This window comes from Papaver somniferum, chromosome 7 (assembly GCF_003573695.1).
Source record: "Papaver somniferum cultivar HN1 chromosome 7, ASM357369v1, whole genome shotgun sequence".
Classification (NCBI taxonomy): domain Eukaryota; kingdom Viridiplantae; phylum Streptophyta; class Magnoliopsida; order Ranunculales; family Papaveraceae; genus Papaver; species Papaver somniferum.
The window spans coordinates 161,326,055-161,348,510 of NC_039364.1; the positions used below are offsets into that span (position 1 = coordinate 161,326,055).

Genomic DNA, 22,456 nt, shown 5'->3' on the forward strand with positions numbered 1-22,456 from the left:
GAAAGTTCAACCACTTCAGCTTGAGGGAGGATAGTCCAAGAGTAAGATTTTATGCACACTCCGAGTAAGAAGTTATTCACCGAGTAAGATTTTATGCACACTCGGAGATATTTAATACTGTGAGACCATCTGTTAACTACTTAACCAGTCGAGCGAAAATATCAAATGAACACTCTTTAAAAGCGAACTCTATCTTTCAAAAACAGTATGCACCACATTGGATTACGAAAGTTCTTATTCACCACTACGTGGCCTTCCCACGTCCTATGCCATTTCCACGTGGAAGAACACCCATGGTGCAAGTCGTGTCAAGCTTCAAGGATGCTAGATCCACCGAAAAAAGAACCAAAAATTGATCTAATTCTGGGTTCTCCGCATTAGGATAAGGAAGGGCAGGAGTGTGCCCCACCACCCCACTGTGCACTCTTGGGTTTTGTTTTTCGGTCAAAATCATTTTCCGTCAAGCTTTTGTGTCCTTACCACGTCATTATCCCACCTGGACATCCATTCTGGTCAGGAACGTGGCATATGAATCGGGTATCAAATGACGCTATATGCCCTTCCTTGCCTTAACTAAATTTCCCTCAATTTCTTCTCCTCCTGTTTACTCACAATCTGATTCTCTGTCTCTCGCTACTGACTCAAACTGTTCATTTGACGAACAAGTTAAGGTATTTTATACTGCTCCCTTGTTCAATCTGTTATTTCCTCAATTTAACATTAAGAATGTAGTTCAATTGAAAAATTGTTCTTGTCAATTTAAGGTTTAGGGTTCAGAAGAAAAAAATAAAAATACTACTTAAGATGACGTTAGTCAAGTTATAATCTCTGCTAAGCTTTCATTTTATTTACATTGAGCAGTAATAAGGAAGAAGAGATTATGGATTTGAATAAGTGGGGGGAGGGAGTCGACAGGATCAGCAACTTACCCGACTCACTTATTCATCATATCCTCTCCTTTCTGAACATCAAGCATGTTGCTCAAACTAGCGTGTTATCTAAAAGATGGAGTTACATTTGGATCACTGTCCCCATCCTTGATTTTCAAGACCTGGAATGTATCAGACCTACTTCTTCGGAGACCAATAAGTTCATGGATTTTGTAGATGGAACATTGCATCGTCGGCATAGCGGGGCAAATACACAAAGGTTTGCTATCACTTGGTATAACGATTTGAATGAATATCGAGTTTTTTCTTGGATTTTTAGTGCTGTAAGGAGTAATGTTCAGCAAGTCACTCCACGTTTAATCCAGAACGAACCCATGATTATTACCCGCTCTCTTTTTACTTGTGAATCGCTGATTTCCTTGAAGCTAAATGTAGTCCCTAGTGTCAGCTTTCCTAATTATATCTCGTTTCCAAAACTCAAGTGCCTTGAACTCGATGGAGTCGCCTTTAGTAATGAATACTGGAATGAGAAGCTCTTTTCCAATTGCCCCGTCCTTGAAGATTTCAGTATGGAACATTGCACTTGGTTTGGTGTTCCAAATTTCTATATTTCAACCCCTGCACTGAAACACTTTAAGATTGATAATTGGGAGGACGAATGGTTGCCGCGTGGAGAGGATGATGGGTTACAAGGTTGTACTCTCAAAGTTGATGCCCCAAATCTGGAGACATTTTATTACAATGGTAGCATTGCCAAGGAGTATGTTCTGACAACCTTTCCGTTATTAGTTAGAGCAGTCGTCCAGTTTCGCTTTAAACCATATGTTGCAACAAGGGAGCAAAGGATTGATCATGGTGCAGCTATAAGTCAGTTTCTTCGAGCCCTTGTGAATGTAAAACGTCTAAGTGTTTCCGGTGATACCTTACAGGTATTCTTACTTGCTGCTAAATTTAGAGTAGTTTCTGCTTCTTCTATTTTTCCTATGTTTAATCTAACTCATTGAAACGTATTTATTTTTTGCTATTGCCTTGCCAAGAATAGGCTCTCTCCTTTGCAGACGATCTGTTAGAAAACCTGCCTACATTTCACAATACCAAGGATTTGATCATATATGAGGAAGTAACCGCTGATAAAGCACTAGTTGCTTTGCTCAAAGCAACACCTAATCTGGAGTCACTTATATTTTACGGGGTAAGTTCTCTAGAACTTTCAGTTTTGCACGCATTCCGTCATTTAAATAGATAAATAATATGAGAAGACCTGGGATAGATTTGTTTACCAATTACTTTTGATATCTGTCTTATCCTTTTCAATTTCAATCCAGCCGCTGCCTAGTGATGACGAAGAAGAAGATGATGTTGCAGGCAGTGACGCTGATGCTGCTGAGGGCGAAGACAACCATGACAGCGAAGATGACGTTGCAGGCAGTGATTCTGATGCTTCCGAAGGTGAAGACAACCATGGCAGCGAAAATGATGATTGGACAGTCAATGTAGTGACAGCTGATCCCGAATGCTTATTTTTACACCTTAAATCGGTTTGCTTTTTGGAGTTCAGTGGGAGCCCAATGGAGATTAGATGGTTGAAACTAATTTTGAAGAATGCAAAAGCTTTGCAAGCAATGTCAGTTTCCACTTGCGATAAGTTCCTTTTTAACACGAGGAGAGAAGTTGAACTTATGGTAGAGATACTAAGTCTTCCGAGAGCCTCAACAAGTTGCGTGTTTAAACTGCCCTCTTGGCTGGTAAGCAAACCTGACCAAGCATTGTTAGACGACGACAAGGACAACAACAACCAAGCATCATTAGACTAGATGGACACAAATGGTTTCAGCAAAGTATTTGGCCTGCATTACACAAATGGACTCAAAGCTGTTTTTTATCTGCATTATACTATTTATTAGGCTAATCTTTCTGGCTCCTTAGCTTTTGATCTGATTCTCATTTTAGATGGGTTTAATGTTTGCATATCAACTAATGGCGAGACAATTTAACATTATTGCAGCAACTATTGCGAATGTATGCATTAATATCCAAATTCACCAATGGACTACCGGGCGCCCTTGCGCAATCTCCGTCCGTGAGAATGCCCTTGCGCAATCTCCGTCCGTGAGAATCACGGCTAATTCAGTTCCCCTGCTGTGTATTCATATAGCAAACAAGAGCAGAATTAGCCATTCCGAGATACTTAGCACCAGGAGATCACTAGTATTTTACCACCTGAACACACACAATGAGTTTCTGTTCACTGCTACGTGGCCTTGCCACGTCCTATTTCATATCCACGTGAAGGAAAATCACTGGTGGAAATCGTGTCAAGCTTTTGTGTCCTAACCACGTCACCGTCCAACTAGACTTCTACTCTGGTCAGGCAGTCTATATTATTAAAAAATTCAATTTTTCTCCAGAACAATTTTTTTTTTCTTTTTTCAGAAATCAAAATTTCAGATCAGACAGAGAGTATCTCTAATGGCGGAAGATTCAGAAACCCTCGCTGCAAATCCTCCTCCACCACCACCATCAACATCATCGATGCCGAAATCTCCTGAAGAAAGTATGTCTAAACAACCTCCTCAACAGGTACAACTAATTAAAATTCTCCAAATTCCACTTATATAATCGCCCAAATTTGAGTTTTTTTGGTGGTCTACAAGTCCAAATTCAGGGTTTTGATGAGGGTTTTATGTTCCTCTGATAGTCTGTGTTCGTGGGGTTTTTTCCTGAACTGGGTTTTTTCTAATTTGTCCGTTTAGGGCATAGAAGTGGAGTTATAAGAAAAGCCTAAATCAGGATAGATAACTGGGGGGTAAAATCCCTGGTAAATGAAATTGAAAGTTTCGAGCTTCTTTGAGGAGAACATTGATAATGGGATAAAGAGGCTTATTTGCCCCGTGAAAGATCATTTGTTAGGTGATAATTTGATGTGATCGCATTGAGTATTAGTGGAAACTTAGGAATGTTTTAGCAATATTATTGAGCCCGTAGTGCAATTAAGTTGTGGATGCTTCTCTTTTCATGGCTCAGTTGCTTGTAATGTCATAGTTATGTTTGTAGCTCTTTGTAGATAATGCTTTCTTTTGGGATTTCAGGTGCCACCATTTTCTGGCTTTCCAACTTTCAATGGAGATTTTCAGATGTTTCCTATCATGTATCCTGCAATTGTACCTGGGTATATCCCTCTACAGAATCAAGAGCACGTAAACAATGGGGCTGGAATTTATGCTGTGCCTGTTCATCATTCTATGGGTCGAATGGCTGGCTTTCCTCCCACTACTCTTATTCCTCTTACCTACAGTACTCCCACGTAAGTGTTTTTCTTGAAAATCCTTTATTGCTTGCGTACCTGAGGCTAGTAAATTACTTTGCTTTGTCATCCTTGAAGTTATGGTTTGAGTACCATCTCTGCTTGACCTGGATAGAGTTGTATTCATCCACTATCATTTGTTATGCTTGCTCTTTTTTCTTGCCTTTTTGATCAGAGACATGAATTTAGATGGTCTTGATTAAGTTTCCTAGCTGCAATGACTGCTCTTCGTATGCTGTTTGAGTCTAATTTTCCTTTGCTTAGCTAGATTAGAGATACCGAAAGATAATATTTGCAAATGGTTGTTTTTATTTCTTGACACGTTGCATATGTGCTATCAGAAGGACAAGTCCTCCAGAGGGTGGTGCAGTAGCTGGAGAACATGGACAACAAGAAGGGAGGCCACAGCATGCTCCAGAACGACCAGTTGTAGTAAGGAGATTTCACTTTGCGTTTCAGCTTGACTTGTTACTGATACTGAAGCTGGCAGCTGTTATTTTTGTGTTCAACCAAGATGGATCAAGACAAAGACTTCTTCTTCTTGTTTTCTTTGCTGCGCTTGTTTATCTGTAAGTTAGACTCTGTTAACCTATATGTATTACACTTGCAGAGTTCTGTTGAACACCTCATATCTTAGTACCTTTGAATGCATTAGCATAGATACAATATTGAAATTTTCACTTTCTGATTTATCTGCTAACATATCATTTCTATACCTTATGTTTCGTTTATTGAGTTAAATTAAGTGATCTAATTCTTGATGGACCTGCAGATATCAAACTGGAGCACTGACACCAATAATCCGGTGGCTTTCTCAAGGCATGCAGAGAGCAGGGCCTCCACAAAGGCCAGCTGTCAGGGCTGAAAATGCTCCTGCTGCTATTAGAGCTGAGGATGAAAATGCTGCCCAGCCAGGTACTGTTCTCCAGTGTACTTATTATGCATACATTTGTGAGGAGCCGTACATGATGCTCATATGCATATTCAAATTTTAGGAGCCAAACACAGAATCCAAACTTCTGATCCATGGTTTGAAGAAAACCGATCCCCCTATAGTGGTTGCCATATCGAACTAGAACATCTCAAGACTCCTATTTGATCTAATTATCCGTCAGTTTCTATTCTTGTTCAGTCAAATTCCAACAAGATCATGGTTCAACATCTCAAATTAAACTACCAGACTAGTACATTAGTCATCACAAGATTTATTTCAAAGAGTGATTAGCTCAATCTTCGACATTGGGTTTCATTTCTACCCTACCCCAACTTGTTTGGGACTAAAGGCTTGGTTGTTGTTGTACGGTTTTTCACTACCTTATGGTCCGGCCTTAAATATTATCCCTTCAAAAGTTGGCTGAAATTTTGATCATGTTGAGCAATGTTTGGTCATATCTGGATAAGAAAATTTTCTAGATATCATTTTGATCTATTGGACAGATGTGATTAGCAAATCTTCTCTTGGTCTTGGGTCACTGCCATATAAGTGTGCTTCGCAGTATAAGCAATTACAGTTCCTGACCCTATCTCTTTGTCCGTTTCCTCTTAACATACTTTTTTTTTTCCTTCTGATTGTTCCGAACTTGATGGTCTTGTTAAACATTGGATCATTTTTGCATCTAATCATACTGAGGTAGGATAAGGTTAAACAGATCTCGAGATCCAAACATGATTCGCCCCTGCTAAGGCATGTGCATTGATTAAAAAAACACTTCCGTGCTTAATAGTGGTGAATATTCTTTATTTATGGAGCCTTTAGAAATCAGAATTCTGTACGAAAAACATTTAATTAAATATTCAATGTTGCAGAGGTACAACCTGGAGCTGAGAACGTGATTGGAGAAAATGGGAACCAGCACGCTAATGACGAAAACATCAACCCTCAAGAACCCGCCGGCCGTGTCAACTGGTTGGTTATTGTGAAGGAGATTCAGATGATTGTCGTAGGATTTATCACTTCGTTACTCCCAGGATTTCATAATGTGGATTAGAGATTAATTTATTATATGCAAATTAGAAACCAGCCTCATGGGTGTACTAAACAAATGGAAAACCGCAAGAAATGAAATAGAAGGAAACAAAAAACATTTTTCTTGAATTAACAGAATTTTTTCCTTGATCTCTTCGTTGTTGTTGGTTTTGTAAGCTGTAAGTATCTTTTCTAGTATCTTGTGTAAATTTTTTTGTGTACTTCAATAATGTCTTATTTTACCAGTTCCTTGACCACTGGATGCTGTCCTTCTAGGATACTTTTCTTCATCCTTTTGTGAGTTGCTGGTTTTTGTTTTTATCAATTCCAACTATCTGGAAAACGAAAAACTTCCATGCTCTAAATTGAAAATAAAATAAAAATGAGAGTATCTCTTTTGCAGAAACAGAGGATAAAATACGTATGTTGATATGATCTGCGCCACTCACAACCATATTTCCGAATTTCCAATGATAACAATGGAAGAACAACTCTCACCAAAGAAAAATGGTAGAGCACAAAAAAAAAATTAAGGTGTAGTTGAAGGCAACACTCAATTCCATCATTTCCATGGTTTGGAGGTACTGTAAGGATTACCAGCAGTTCTTATGTCGTGCGGTTTGGGGCACATTTTATGAATGCATCCCGTTGACTGACTGCACTACGCCGTGCTAAATGGACCCTGACTCTGAGTGTCTAGTACGCTAGGGTATGTGGACGTAATTAATTTTTAAGTCAAGGGTTTAAACGGAAAGGAAATCTTGACCCAATAGCAACTCCAAATCAACCTTAAGATTCTTAAGCGGTATCTCTCAGTGGCTACTCCATCAGTTCTTCTTCTTGATTTTACTTCAGAGAAGAAGAAGAAGAAAACAATGGGGGAATCAAATTTGGTTCACGCACCACTTGTTACCTATGCTTCTGTTCTATCCCTTTTATCTCTTTGTCCTCCTTTTGTTATCCTACTGTAAGTCTCCATCAATCTCTGATCTCAGATTCTGATACTCATCTGAAGTAAATTTCCATTTAAATTTGAAAATTTTCTGTTTTTGTTGATTTATCTATTCGAAAGACTGGTTGTTTGATGTGGGGTATGTTTATTTGTGTAAATCAACAGAAGACTCACACTCAATTTTTGTCTATACATACATCGCATTATGTTTAATTATCTGATCATGATTTTGTAGTGTTTTAGATTCGTTTGATTTAGTTTTGTATCTTTGGATTCGGGTATTGTTAGTGTTTAAGTAATAACAAAACCCTCAGTGTGATTCTGTTAATTTTAGTTAAAGGACTGACATATTTTCGTGCTGAAAAGCATTTACCCATTTCTATGGAACTGTGTGAATTTCCAAAGTTGATCTTGATTATAACAATAGGTTTGTGTAGTTGTTGATGGGGAATATAGTTGACCTGAAATTTATCTTGTTATTAACAAATTGTAATGTAAACTTTGATGTTCCAAAAACCGGAAACGGCCGGATCCACAAGTGCAGTAGTATTTCTGTGTGGGGATGTCGATAAATATTTGCATGTCCTAGTTTGCATATTTAAATGGCTTGAATTGATTGAAGGAAATTTAAGTATTAAATTTCCTATAATGCTGCAGATGGTATACAATGGTTCATGCCGACGGATCCGTCGTTCAAACTTTTGATTACTTAAAGCAAAATGGGCTTCAAGGATTTGTTGACATTTGGCCAAGACCGACTGCCATAGCATGGAAAATTATTGCTTGCTATGCAGCATTTGAGGCTCTACTTCAACTTGCTCTTCCTGGCAAACGAGTAGAAGGTCCCATCTCTCCCGCAGGGAATGTACCTGTGTACAAGGTAATCAAATGCTTCTAATCGAATCCACTTTTGTGTGTTTTACAGGACATATGCGGTGAAATCAATTTATTATGAGTGCATTTTGTTGCTAAAGAGGGGTCATGTTGCCCTAAATGGTTTTCAGCATAATAGTGCCTGTGTATGTCATGATTATCGACAATCTAACTGTAAGCATGTGAGTGTTGATGAGCAATGATAACCACCAATCATAACTCGTTTTAAAAACTTAGCTTGAAGTACCTTTTCAGTGAGACCTCTTCTTTGTACAGATGGTATTTGGAAGACTGAAGACAATTAGATACGTTTAACCTTACTGCTAATTTTGGCATGACCCAGGCTGTATTTATGCAAGTGTACTGATAAACTCTTAATGTTGTTCCTGTTCCTTGTAGGCAAATGGTATGTTGGCATATGCTGTGACACTGGTTACCTACATTGGTCTTTGGTGGTAAGGGATATATGAGCCAATGACTTTAGCTTTCTCAGCATCTTTTTGGTTTAGTTAACAATATTTTACACTGCACATTGTTATTATTCAGGTTTGGAATATTCAACCCTGCAATCGTCTATGATCATTTGGGAGAGATTTACTCAGCACTCATCTTCGGAAGTTTGATCTTTTGCGTCCTTCTATACATAAAAGTGAGGGTTATGGATTGAAATGGGCTCAACAACTTATTTCTTGCCAGTACCCTCTCGTTTACTAATACAGTATATGTTGCACGTTTCTAATTTCCTCTCTTTGTCTATAAGGGTCATGTTGCTCCATCTTCTACCGACTCTGGATCATCTGGGAATCCTATTATTGACTTCTACTGGGTGAGTTCTTAAAGTTGATGGACAATAAGTTTATACTTCAGCTACTCTGGGTTATCTTTTACGGAATCTGGTTTACTGTTGGTGAAGCTTTTCATGATCCAACTTTATTTTCTTTAGTGTTCCCATATTTGTGTCGTATTAAGAAGCAAATAGGAAAGATACAATTTACTAGAGTAAATATTCTTGCAGTACTGGTTAACTATCCCACATAATATGCTGGATTAAGCTTATAGAATTTGAACTATCTCAATAATGCGGGGTTGCAACCTTCTTTAATGTTTTTTGTTTGGAAACACACATGCATTATGCTTGCCGTGGTAACATAAACTCTTTTGATGTGTTCATGATATTCTTAGAAGTAACCTAGTTATGTATTTGGGTTTTCTTTTGTCTCGCAATTATACGTTTCAATATGCACTAATATCTTGTCATATCCTTATTATGCAGGGAATGGAGCTATATCCTCGAATAGGAAAGTACTTTGATATTAAAGTCTTTACAAATTGCAGATTCGGTATGATGTCTTGGGGAGTTCTTGCTGTCACCTACTGTATTAAGCAGGTTAGTCGCTTAATCATCCTCATCTAATGGATAGTTTCAGGAAGAGCACAACAGATCCTTTACCTGTACCATTTGTAGGTGAAGCAAGACAGTTCATAAAAGTAGGCATAGAATCCCAGCCAGGATGTTGTTAATTCAGATAGTCCCTTTTCAGATTTGCTGTCAAGTAATGTAATACTCTTTATTCTCTTGTTTAACAATTCCACCACTTTAACATATGATTGCAGTATGAAATGAACGGGAAAGTAGCTGACTCTATGCTTGTGAACACTGTATTGATGCTTGTGTATGTAACCAAGTTCTTTTGGTGGGAAGCTGGATACTGGAGTACAATGGACATTGCACATGATCGAGGTACCACTGAATTACACTTTTTTGTTAATTTTTACAAAACTGGGCGCCATCATCACAAAAGTACATGACTTGCCTACTAGGTTGTATCTATCGACATTAGGTTTGCAGTGACCCCTATTAAAAAGAATCGAAACAGCTCCCTCGAGATCTATCTGCAAAAGAGGCATTTAAATCCTTACAATCGTCTGGGTTTGTAATTTTAAGAATTTCAGTTGCCTCAATTCTTCTTCTTTGATTTCTACAGCTGGGTTTTATATTTGCTGGGGATGCTTGGTCTGGGTTCCGTCAATTTATACCTCACCTGGAATGTACCTAGTCAATCATCCAGTGAATCTTGGTACTCAGGTAAGTAACTAGTGCACATTATCCCTGCACCGTCCTTGTTCCTAAACGAAGTCTTTCTGAGTAGTACAACTGCTATTTTGTGATTGTAACCTTGACCAATTGCTTCCAGACAGCACTTCTTATCTTAGCTGCTGGTGTTCTGTGTGTATACATCAACTACGACTGCGACAGGCAAAGACAAGAATTCCGCAGAACAAATGGAAAGTGCTTGGTGTGGGGGAGAGCTCCATCAAAGGTATTCCACATTGTTATTGCTCCCATGTTATCTATTTCGCCGCAGTTATTCTTTTGTCTACGCAACAGTTATCCTGAAAGCAGGCTGTTTATAAATTTAGAAGCCTCAATATAACTAAATTTTCCTGCAGATTGTGGCCTCCTATCAAACTAGCAAGGGGGAAACCAAAACAAGCCTTCTTTTAACCTCGGGATGGTAAGTTCTCTTTTCTGTTATTTGATACTTCACAAAAATTATTTGAACGTGCTTGGTACTTTGATATGTATTTGCGAACCGGAGCAATTCATTTAGCTGCTCAGTGTTTAGATATGTTGGTCGTGCTTTTGTAGTTAGTATTGATCTTTCACCAGATTCTTCTTAATATCATACATTGCTGCGCAGGTGGGGTTTAGCACGTCACTTCCACTACGTGCCAGAAATATTATCTGCTTTCTTTTGGACTGTGCCAGCTCTTTTTACCCATGTAAGATTCTCCCTTTAATCGGCACTGCTTGAAAAACATCTACATTTATAAAGTACCTAACATTTTGTATGTTGACAATCTTCTCCAGTGTCTACCCTACTTCTATGTGGTGTTTCTGACAATCCTTCTCTTCGACCGTGCCAAGAGGGATGATGACCGATGCAGATCCAAGTATGCAATAAATTCATCTTTTTTCTTATAAATAATCATCCTTGTTCTTTGCATCCTATCATATTAAGGTTTAAACAAAACAAAGTCTGGCAGGAAGTAACAAAACATGCCCACAAAGTTTCAATTGCTGAACTCTAAACAAAATTGACTTAATCAACCTCGAGTGCCATTTTTTAATATGCTTGAAGTAATAACCTGTCGAGTTTGTCTTTTGCATCTGCGATTTCACTATGTGATTTTTTTTGGAAATGAGGTACTAATAATTACTACTCCTGTAAACAGGTACGGCAAATACTGGAAGCTTTACTGTCAGAAAGTGCCTTTCAGGGTTATACCAGGAATCCACTAAGAATTGCTCCATTTGAATGTACAATGACTAGAGTTAAAAACAGTTAGATTTCAGAATGTTATTATTTGAAGGACCTTTTTCATTCATTTGAGCTTTTCTGTTATTTGTAAAATATGTGATGGGTCAGGGATGAATCCCATAAGAGCCACCAGGTCTGTATGAAACTAAGTTCAAGGAATATTATGCAATCCAATGATAGATAAGTGTTGTGTTGCCGCCAAGACCGAGCGGCTACATCCACAAAAATTAGATTATGAGATTGAGTTGTCGCAGATTTTTATTTCGTTGTCCAAGTCTGGTTTTAGCTGATAGAGACAGTTGTGGGAATTTGGAAGCTTGATTGGGCATTGTGTATTTACATAGTCTTATGAACTGAAAGTATGTGTCTCTGAAGAACCCTCCAACAGAACTGTTTCAACATCAGATGAACTGATCATGAATGCCATTACTCATAAAAGAAACAAGGTAATACAAACATACAGATACTTTCAAACTAGACTCGAATAGATTTCAATAGAGACTGGACAACATCAGATGGATAAAAATTGCACTCTACACAAAATAGTAGATTCTGATCTTTCACATCCAAGTGGTAAAAACAGCAAATAGTTTATTCTTACATCAAACACGAAAAAAAAAAAAATAATAAAAAACATAAAATCTGAGTTCGCCTCCACAAGTAAATAAACTCCTCCTCCTTCCTCAGCAGCTCCCAGTAATCAAATACATCAAATTTTTCAAAGGTCTTCAGGATCTACACATATCTGGGAGGCACAAATCTCCGGAACATGACCCAAAGCAGACATTCCCAAGTAGTAATTTCTTCTCGTGCTGTTCCAAGACTTCCCCACCATAACAAGGCTGACGATGTGAAGGTATCAACTGCTATTCCAACTCGCATTGCATCACTAGTTACCTTCCTTCGATCGAATATGCATTCCACTTCATTGGCCCAATCCGAGAAACTCCAACAAGAGCCGTCGAATTCCGGGAACTCATCACTCCCTATTGCTGAGTCTCCCCATTCATCATACGACATTGCAGTCATAATCCTCATCCATGTTAAGCAATGCATCATCATCGTACTCATCATCCATGGCTATCTCTCAAATACAAAAACAAAATCGATCAATCACAGACTTTCTTCTTGATCAATCAGACGAACCCTAGTTTTTGCTTCTGATGCTATCTCACCTTAAGACACAAAGAAGAAAGAATATGGTTTCTGAACTAACCCCCTACGATTTATATAGAACAAGTGGAAGATCCAAGGGGTCCTGAATATAGAAGTTTGAAGAAATATGGAAACGCGTTTCAAAATTACAACTCTAGTACGTGTTTCCTAATCTTGTCCCAATTCTTATAAGCATCCTTCCAAGATACCACAAAAGTCTCAACTCAAGAAGATTGAAGCGGAAACCAAATTTTGCAGTGTGTTGCACTAGTAAAATTAACTCGGCTGGGGCAACAGTAAAATCTTAGTTTTATCCATGTCCTCGTTCCACATATCAAATCTGGTTTTCTGCTCTTGAAAAAGCTTACAACCGTGGCATGAAGGGCAATGTTTTGAAATCCACCGCCAACAATTGTGTTAATCCTCCCTAGTTTAAGCTTGCACTTGCCAGCTTGGTACAAGAAAGGTTGCGGCCTGTGCGAAGCTAATACATTAGCATCCTGGTACAGAAGTCAATATAGAGTCACGCCACATATCCAATGCCAGTTCAGATAACAGAGTTTAATGCTTGAAACTACAAGCTATAAACGGGACACCATCTAGACAACTATAACGAAGAAAAGTCATCTGCGGAAAAAGATAAATACCAATTTATTGAATCATCATCATCACATCCATATATACAAGTCTGACAAAGCTCTCTCAAAACTAAATTTCGTAACTTGAAAAGCAATGGAAGACACAAAGAAAGCTCAATAGCTCACTTTTATTTGTGGCCTTCAAGAATAGTAATTACAAAAATATACATACAAAAATGTTGCAAAAAGACTCCCCTCACATTTCAGACAAAAGGTTGCTAATTTTCCTAAGCTCCTTCAAGGCTGTCACTGCTGTAACTTGCCCTTTTCCCAACAGAACGTTTTTGGACAAATTCTCCAATGATCCTACCTGACCCCGATCTTGCTCAAACACTGATTCAATCACCTGAATCACAGAAAACCAATTATTATAAGAAAAATCACACAAGTCTCAGAGCCATAATTAGAGCTAAATAGTTTTCCAATCACAAAGTGTTCTTTCTAAGTATTTCGTTATTTATATGACAATACGACTGATATTTGTGTTAGCTAGCATTGACACTGGAAATACACACCAAGAAAGAGCAAACGAGGAGAAAATAAGATGTCAAAGAAGAAAGTAAGAGCAGATTGAAATCCATAGCAATATAAACCCTATATGGAGTTAATAAGATAGTATAACGAACCTGAATATTTTCGAGCATACATTGCCCGAGGTTCCTCAAACTACCCATCCTATTCTTGTCTGCTGCATCCGCTGGTAATGTACCAGATCCACCAGCTGTTGATGAGACTGAGACGTCCTGTTGCTTATTTACCACAGGTAAGGATTTTAATGGCCCGCTATCTCCCACCTTCTCGGAGGTCTGTTCGTTGCTATTCCGACCAAACTTCCAAAGCCACTGAAATTTGCCAGATAGTATTTTCCGATCCTTCAACCCGTCATCCTGTTTCCCTAAACCATTAGAGATCGGGCCAGATCTCTCCAAAGCATCACCACTGGGAACAGAACCCGGAAGAGGTTGTCCATCAGGGATGGATGTACACGACTCTGCGTTCTTGGATTCGTTGTCATTTTCATCAACAGATAATCTGGAGCAAACACTGATCTTTTCTGAATCGTTATCTTGATCATTTGCTGAATTTGAAGCAACACTGCTTTTCTCTGATTCGTGCTCACGATCAATGAAAGGACTTGAATGAGCAGAATAAATAAAGGAGCTCTCTTCGCTGCCAGTATGTCCACTCAAACACGTCTCCGTTGCGTCGCAGCTGAAATTTTTCTCATGGCCATTTTCTTCATTTTGGTCTGCAAAGGGATCCTTTCGATCTAGGAAACCACCTCCTACCTTATCCAGATCTTCCTTTGACCCGTCTTCTTGAGTCAAATCTTCCAACAACCTTCGCCTAACGGCTGATCTAGAGTCTTTTTTCCCGATGTCGATCTTGTGGGGAACCGGCTCAGATTCCGTCCTGGTTAGGGTTGATTTTATTCTTTCTGATAAACCTTTTTTTCCCGTTGAAACCTTTTTACCTGAACTTCCTTGCTTGGCCTCTTCATCCTTGTGCAGTACTCTCCACTTCTCCTCCCAGTAACTATCAGGTACCAAACTCAATGGAGTTCTTGGAGATTCTGACCCAGAAGGAAGAAGATGAACCCTGGCAGCTGGGGATTTGCTCCTGTCCAAAACCCTACTCATAGCAGGAGCTTGGGAATGAATATTTTTATCAAGAGCTAGAGCTTGCAAAGACTTGGCCTTTGCTATCATCTTCTTCACATTTATGTTTTCAGGAAAATTCAATAATCTCTGAAGACATGAAGTTGCGTTCTCGGTTGCAAGCAAAGATGATCTCAGGTGCAACAGCATTGAGACAGCCATAGCAGATATGAAGGCCCCACGGGGAGAACAGAGGACAGCAAAGTTGTACACGAAATCACTTTCTGTAATGCAGACCGATTTATCATTTAGGGCTGCAAATATCTCATCCCAAACGACTAAAAGGTCTTCAAGCATAAATTCCCGACCAAATAACACACGCAACCAACGGAGAGCAAAATACTGGGGTTCAACACCAAGCTCCACTAGGTGACTGTGGAGAGAGGAATCAACAAGCGAAAGCAGATGGTATAATGCTGAAGATGCCTCGATCACAGGAGGTAAACCTGTGTGGGACCCGACTGCAGGGGTGGGACAAAAATAATCTGCCATGGCAACCGCACCATGTGTCCTACCCATTAAGGCTTCAAACATGCAATATGCATCGTGTTCCATGAATCTCTCAGACAGGAGAATACCCAGCTCTCCTTCAGCCCCATAAGCATCGCTTAGCAACACAATGGTTTGTAACTCGGGATCAAGTTCATCAAGGCTGGAAACTTTGGCTTCACTTCCTTGGAAGCTGCTCTCGTCATCAAACCCCGTTGACCAATTTAAGGATTTGTAGTTGCCAACTAAATCGCTGGCAGGAAAGGACAAATCATCAAACTTGTCGGTAAAATGATCTTCGTGGAGCTTTCTTATGGAGTATAGACGTTCGACATCAATATGAAGAACGTATAACAAAGGAGCCAAAAGCTCATGCATACCTGAAAGAAAAGACGAAAAGAATAAAAAAGAGAGAGTTAATCAAACTAGCAGCGAATAAAACGAGATGAGGGTAAACCAAAGATAGATGAATTTAAAGTAATATATTGAGGTAGCTTGCCTTGTCCATATCCATACTCTGGATGTCTGATGCACCATAATAGTAGAATCCTTCTCAGCATGCCTTGACATGATGGAGTTTGGAAGTAACTTCCATTTTCCGGATATAAACGTGATAAATCCTGGTCGACCATTTTCTCTAGCTCTGCATTCCGGAAAAAGCGACCCCACATACTATCTGTAATATCCAATCTCGGAATTAGTTTGGAAAGGAAAGAATCCAATCCAAAGCGTAAAGATCATTATAGTCTCAATTTTGGATTTCTTAACATTTTTGACAGTCTAGATACAGCGAGTGCTTAACCGACGTCCAGTAGCGAACTTCCAAAGGACAGATAAATAGCACATACAAGTAAAGGTACCTGGGTTTTGCGATAACGGGTTGTCCATAACAAGGTTGGGAGAGCTACTAGCCTCTTTGGGAAGTGGATCAACCAAAAGGCGTCTTCTCAAGCCAGCATATCTGCAGAAACATTAACAACAAAGGGTAAATAACAAGATCAGAGATTGTTAAGTCACTACCATTTTCTTTTACCAAGACCGTACATGTAAAACCTCTTTCATTTCACACTGTAAGCCAACACTATTCTCTGCAGGAAACATAGGTGCCCAAATGAAAATAACAGTGATACTAGTCATCCTTTAGAAAGGCGTGCGCCTCAAAACATATACTCATAAAGGTATCCCCTGATGCAATTCTACTGATCAAAAGTATAAAGACACAGTAGCAGCCATGACAATCAAAATTTTGACAATTCAACAACATCAAGCTCGAAAATTTTGTTCCTTTACAATGAAAACAGCTATGTATTACATATATATTTAGAGAGAGAGGGAGTACCTTCTACGGCAATCGGCAGTAACACGACGAAGAACATCAATAGAAGTAGAAGAAGGCAACACCCCTAAATTGACACGCCATTGAACACCTCTAAGATCAGAGAATCTAGAATCAGCACGAGCTTGTTGTTCAGGACCTTGAAAATCAACAACTAAAGGAGAAGGATCAGAAATCTGAGACTCAATTTGAGCTCCAGATATCATCTTTCTCCTTTCAAACACCCAAAACCCTTGATTTTTCTCCTACAAATTCTGAAGAACAAAATATCTGTAATAATTCTTAAAAGGATGAAACCTTTTGAGGCAATAAAGATGAAATAAATGAAGGGTTTCAACGGATCAAAATTTATGAATATCGGAAAATTCAATATAGGAGGAATTAGAGGGAGAGAATGAGGAGAAAAAGAAGGGGATAAATTACAGGAAGGGAAGGATAAAATGGCGGAATTTAGGGTTGAAATATGAGAGACTAAATCTAATGATCATGTCTCTCTCTTTGATTTAGAGAGAGAAAGAGGAGGAAGAGAATCAGAAGTTTGTTTCTTTGGAGAAGGGAGAAGAAGAAGAATACAGAGGAGAAGAGAAAAAGTATATAGTTGGAATTATAAGGGGAATTGAGCTGTCTTCTTCTTCTTATTTCTTCACCACCATTAACTTACTCAAACCCTCCTTTTTTTCTCTCTCTAGGAAATCCTGTTGATGAAATGAGAGAGAAAGAGTCACCACGGCCCCCCTGAGATTAATATGAGAGAGAGAGAGAGTTGTATACAGTTAAACTACCCTGCTATTTTATAATGACCAAATTACCCCTAATTATTTAGGGATTTTATTTTAATTTATTTATTTGATTTTTTGGGATAAAGACTATTATTGTAGTCCGACTCGCGATTTTTTGTTTGCATCCGACTCGCGATCTGGATCTGAGTCAACCCTGACTCGTCGCGAGTCAGATGCCAGACCCTTTATTTTCAATTTTGAGTCAGAGTTGACTCAGACCTAATCGCTAACTCAGATCCGTTTGAGTCAGGTATCAAAGTACTCCTGACTCATGGGACCAAATTACTGACTCACATTTTTTTGAGTCAGTTGAGTCAGATCTGACTCAAAACAAACATATTGAGTCAAATCTGACTCAAAACAGTCAGGTGATTTCATTTAGATTCAGACGACTCAGATCCAGATGAGTCAGGAGTAAACAAACAAGGTGTAAGTCATATTCCTATGCACATGCCAAACATAAGATTTTTCCATATATGCACCCACTATGGGTATGTCAAAGTGCAAAACGTATATGCCTATATGTTAATTATAACATATTGACATATACGATGGAGTTTCCAATGAGCGATAGAGTGTCAATCGCTCGCTGGTCATTCCGGCACCGACACTAGTTATTACATTGGTCGTTGATCTGATCATCGCTTATCAGTTCCTCATCCAACGGCTACCATTTTTTCCTTCTATAAGTACCTAATTTCAAACTCATTTCAACTCACACCAGAATTTCTAAATCTCTCTAGAATTTCTTAATCTCCAATTCTTTTCATCACTCTTCCAATTCCTCAGAGAGCATGGCTGATAATATAAACATGGCTGAGTTCGTAGCAAACGAACATGTTGTCGAAAATCAAAGAGTTGTTAGGAGAAGTCAAATTAGGAGAAGAGGCGAAAATCAAAATTCAGTACTGTGGAAGATGAATGTATTTGCAGGAATTATATTTCTTTTACTTAGACTTTATTCGGAGATGCATTACACCCCCAAACATTTTGGCAAAGGATTTTTGGGAAATTTCAAGAAGAAACAATAAACCTCAACAATCGTGATGTTTCAGAGTTGAGTCAGCGCTTCACTATAATCAATCAGGAAGTTACTAGGTATGTTGTTTTAGTTCAACAAGAAGGTCCAAATTTGAGGGATGGTGAAACCATAATGGAACTTCAACAAAAGTGTCGTGCGGAATATCGTCGCATCTACGAAAAAGACTTCCAATTTGGAAGTTGTTTCGAGATTTTAAGATATTTGCCCAAATATTGTCCAATACTTATGTTTTAATTTCTCAATTGTCCACTTAAGTTATGTTTTAATTTCTTAATTGTCTAAGTATTAAGTTTTAATATTTGTTTAAACTATTAAATGTATCTCTAATTAAAATGTAAGATTGGATTAAGAATAGAATTAAGCTTAATTTTCAACAATACGCGTCAAATTTTCAAATTTATCAAACTTCAATATAATCATTAATAGTCATTTTACAAGACATAAAACTAGACAATAATAATTTGAAATATGGACTTTAAAAATAAAAATTTGGGACAATGTTCTTCATCTTGTTAATCTTCTTCATTTCAGCAAATTTCCAATCAATGCGCTCATGAACAGAGTTTTCTTTGTTTATCTTCTTCTTTGGCTTCAAATTTGTTTTGCGTTGATTTTCCTTGCCTTGAACTTTTCTTTGCCTTTTCTTAGTTACGGTTTTGACTTGGCTAATATCCAAAACTTGAAGAGTTCTTTGCTTCTTACCTATTTCTTTATGACCATCACATATCTTCTTAACGGCACCTTCAAGCACTACTCCGAAAAAATCAAGTTGTGAAGTTGGATTTGAAATTGTGTCATTTGGGAAAATTCGAAAAAAATAAATTAGATTGAGAAAGAGAGAAATAAATAAATTTAGATTGAGAAAGAGAAAGAGAAAGAGAAAATTAGAGAAAAATTTTGTGTAAAAATTTTTGGGGTAAGTTCTGAATTTGAAAATTACCTATTTATAAAGATAAAAGAACTAGCCGTTGGCGCTGGAGTCAATACCGAGCGATATTCATGGCAGTGCTGACGATAAAGTCTTTATCACTGGCGTTATAGTCAACATCGCTCGCTAGAAACTCGGTCACTCCGTGGTTTCCCCATAGTGGCACAATTACTTTGTCATGCCACCTGGTATGCCAAGCAACTTTTTTTTGGCATGTGCATAAGAGTAGGCCTAACAAGCTAATCTCCAACAGTGCACTACTATATTACTTTAACAAGTTGCCGTGCTAGCCTACCAGCGAGCCTCATGAGGAACCATCCAAAGGAGCCGAAGCGGATAGGGGGGTGATTATGTTGTAAGGGGGAATCTAACTCTACCTTCCATGTCAAATTCGACAATATTGCACCATCAGAAACTTGAACTTGGGACCTCCTGGAGTGCATCATATCTTTGTGCGACAACCCATTACATAATTTAATTAGGGATGGCATGTTGGATGATACACATTACATAATTTTATTTCTGAAAGTAAAAAAGTCAGACGTAATTTGATACAAATTACACAATTTACGAACAAATAAGTTAACATTATGCGAAGAAAAATTATTTTTGCTTCTTACTTCTGCTTCTGATATCTAAATACCATGAAAATCATCTGAGCAAGACTCATCAACTTGGACAACCCATCGACTGATCCAACATGCCATCCCTAATTAATTACTAATCTTTTTTGTTTACTTTTTTTTTATAGTGACTATTTATTTTAATTATTAATATCCTAACAAAGAAAAGTTTATAAGAAGTTAGTTGGGAGACTAGTAATTAGCCGAGTTTCCACTCTTTTCTGAATAACAACATATAGTCTATGAATTACACCCTTAGTGGTAGTCTCTTGTCTAGATAAAAAGTTGTGAAGCAGCTTCAATTATTCAACGTTGTCTTTAATTAGCTCCCCCGGAGTGGAAAACGTGAGGACACCAAAACCATGTTCATGTCTCAAGTGCTGGTATAAATATATATTGATTTTAATTTTGTTGTTTTTTTTAGTATGGTATGTAGGGGGAATAGGTTGTTTGGATACCACTTCAGAAGTTGTTTTTTGATTTTTGGAAACAAAAAAGTCAGAAGTCATTTTGGTACATAATCTCATAATGATTTCTAGAAACAAATAAGTTAACTTTGTCTGAAGCAAAATATTTTTGCTTTTGGTATCCAACACCATAAAAATCATCTGAGCAAACCCATCAACCTGGATAACCCCTCAACCAATCCAACCTACCATCCTAAAAAAAAATCCAAAATCGTCTTGATCGAAAAAATGATCGGGGAAAACAAAAAATCGGCATGATCCAACCTATCATCCTTGATAACAATCTCGGCTAGATTGATACTGGAGATCGGAGAAAATAAGAGTTTAGCTATAATGGATTACCTTATCTCCCACATGTACTGTGGAAAAAAGGAATGGGTATTACCATTGTACTAGATGATGGAACTCGATATGACCTATTTTAATATTAATTGGAAAACGATTTCTTTTACCTATTTGATACAAGTCACCTTTTTTAAGTAGACGAATTTGTTCAAATTTTATAGGAGAATTTTATTTTTGATTTTTTGTGTGGGAATTAACCGTTTGGCTATTTCCTCACTTTCTCTTACTCTCATGGTCGTGGGCTTGAAAAAACTCTAAAAAATTCGAGCTCACTTGAAAGTGAAGGCCAAGAGAGAAACATCCACGACTATAAAATTAAATTGAGATGCTAGCATGAGTTTTAAAAATAAATTTACCCAATACAAACTTCTTATATTTTTTAAAGAAACAAATCGAGAGAGAAAATGATAGTGAATTTGATTTTGGAGTTTTCTAGCTTCTGATCTAAATCAATTGAGAAAGATCGATAAATATGGATCTGTAAGATTAGATTTAAGTTACAGATTCTTTCATTTTGTTTTAGTTGTGTGGTCTTCAATTTCGTTGGAGAGATGATGGCATCTATTTCAGTAGAAAAATCGTTCGAGAATTAAAGAGAAGCTTACTGATAGACACATTTTTGTGTCTAAATTGTCCTTAATTTTCTCTATGTTGGTACTCGATTTTGTACTTATTTTGGTGTTTTGTGTGTTTGTAGGTATTTTTTGGAAAATAAACGTTTTTGGAAGAATCGGCTCGAAAAACTGCTAAAGGCACCCCCGAAGGACATTTGCTAAGCGGACCTCGGATTTGGCTAAGGGGAACCCGCGGTTATGTGCAGCCCAAATTTGTTCTCAGCACCCAAATTACTATCGGCACCCCAATAGAAGGATAAGAGGCACCCTTCATCTTCAACATTCAAAAAGAATATTTGCGGGAAATTTGGTTCCACCGGTAAAGGATTTATTATCTTTAAGATAAGAATATCTTCTTGCCTTATAAACAGGAAGAATTTGAAGAAAAGGGAAGTTATCTTGTATTAAACAAGAGAGATATCCTTGGAAGATTTTATCTTGGATTTTATTCTGCGAATTAAAGAAGATATGAGTTTAGTAAAGAAATATGGAGAATAAAGAGAAGGAAAAATTCCTGAAGATATTTTTAATTAAAAAGAAGAAGATTTTGGAGTTATGGAACAATATATTTGAGTAATGTGTATTTGTGTGTATAAGTAGAGAGTTAGAGAGCACATTTGAGAGGGAGAGTTGGGGAGAGAAAATAAAATCATTGCGTTAATAATTTTCTCCCATTTTCATTATTTGTAAACACTTTGAGCAATGAAATTATATTTCGAGCGTGTTTCCAATCTAATGAGCTAAACCCAACATTGGGATGACGGAGGAAGCTGGATTTCATCAATGTGTTAATTTGATTAATTCTTTTATTTACTTTTTGCACCGATTTTAAATGATTTATGATTTCTATTAATCAATTATCATCTTGTTAGATAGTGTATGCTTAGTCTTAGGTGCTTTAGATACACTATGCTTGTAATTTACAATTGATGTTTTACGAAATCTATCCTTGGCAAAATATTAGAGTTGATATTTCTTTTGTTTGAGCGATAAATGTCTAGGATTAATTTTTGAACCACTTGAATATGAAAGCAGTGAAATCCTGAGTCCTAGTGAATTCTTCATCCCGTGACA

At 37.7% G+C, this 22,456-nt stretch overlaps 3 protein-coding genes across 3 annotated transcripts; 2 read left to right on the top strand and 1 right to left on the bottom strand.

Moving 5' to 3' along the window:
- The first annotated feature begins 600 nt into the window (after positions 1-600).
- LOC113298925 (putative F-box protein At3g58960) lies at positions 601-6,450 on the top strand. The gene is made up of 9 exons (XM_026547809.1): positions 601-671; positions 862-1,819; positions 1,933-2,082; positions 2,216-2,635; positions 3,324-3,470; positions 3,980-4,194; positions 4,536-4,763; positions 4,967-5,109; positions 6,001-6,450. Exons 2-9 carry the CDS (start codon positions 881-883, stop codon positions 6,180-6,182), a joined length of 2,424 nt encoding a protein of 807 aa, XP_026403594.1. The 5' UTR covers positions 601-671; positions 862-880; the 3' UTR covers positions 6,183-6,450.
- Positions 6,451-6,968: 518 nt separating this feature from the next.
- Positions 6,969-11,543, top strand: LOC113298926 (7-dehydrocholesterol reductase). The gene is made up of 13 exons (XM_026547810.1): positions 6,969-7,127; positions 7,770-7,992; positions 8,385-8,440; positions 8,532-8,634; positions 8,746-8,811; positions 9,259-9,372; positions 9,600-9,726; positions 9,971-10,071; positions 10,181-10,306; positions 10,437-10,501; positions 10,688-10,769; positions 10,858-10,940; positions 11,223-11,543. The coding sequence occupies exons 1-13, from the start codon at positions 7,036-7,038 to the stop codon at positions 11,287-11,289; spliced, it is 1,305 nt and encodes a 434-aa protein (XP_026403595.1). The 5' UTR covers positions 6,969-7,035; the 3' UTR covers positions 11,290-11,543.
- Positions 11,544-13,089: 1,546 nt separating this feature from the next.
- On the bottom strand, positions 13,090-17,312 carry LOC113298927. Its single transcript, XM_026547811.1, has 5 exons — positions 16,588-17,312; positions 16,109-16,209; positions 15,748-15,924; positions 13,728-15,628; positions 13,090-13,447 (listed from the first exon to the last, which is right to left on the bottom strand). Exons 1-5 carry the CDS (start codon positions 16,788-16,790, stop codon positions 13,298-13,300), a joined length of 2,532 nt encoding a protein of 843 aa, XP_026403596.1. The 5' UTR covers positions 16,791-17,312; the 3' UTR covers positions 13,090-13,297.
- Between the last annotated feature and the right edge of the window lie 5,144 nt (positions 17,313-22,456).

Coding starts and splice junctions, on each gene's coding strand:
- LOC113298925 (XM_026547809.1), top strand. CDS start 881: ATGGATTTGAATAAGTGGGGGGAGGGAGTCGACAGGATCAGCAACTTA. Junction 2,083..2,215: donor AGTCACTTATATTTTACGGG/GTAAGTTCTCTA, acceptor ATTTCAATCCAG/CCGCTGCCTAGTGATGACGA. Junction 4,764..4,966: donor TTTGCTGCGCTTGTTTATCT/GTAAGTTAGACT, acceptor ATGGACCTGCAG/ATATCAAACTGGAGCACTGA.
- LOC113298927 (XM_026547811.1), bottom strand. CDS start 16,790: ATGATATCTGGAGCTCAAATTGAGTCTCAGATTTCTGATCCTTCTCCT. Junction 15,925..16,108: donor CCCGTTATCGCAAAACCCAG/GTACCTTTACTT, acceptor TGGATATTACAG/ATAGTATGTGGGGTCGCTTT. Junction 13,448..13,727: donor GTATGCTCGAAAATATTCAG/GTTCGTTATACT, acceptor TCTGTGATTCAG/GTGATTGAATCAGTGTTTGA.
- LOC113298926 (XM_026547810.1), top strand. CDS start 7,036: ATGGGGGAATCAAATTTGGTTCACGCACCACTTGTTACCTATGCTTCT. Junction 7,993..8,384: donor GGAATGTACCTGTGTACAAG/GTAATCAAATGC, acceptor TGTTCCTTGTAG/GCAAATGGTATGTTGGCATA. Junction 9,373..9,599: donor TCACCTACTGTATTAAGCAG/GTTAGTCGCTTA, acceptor ATATGATTGCAG/TATGAAATGAACGGGAAAGT.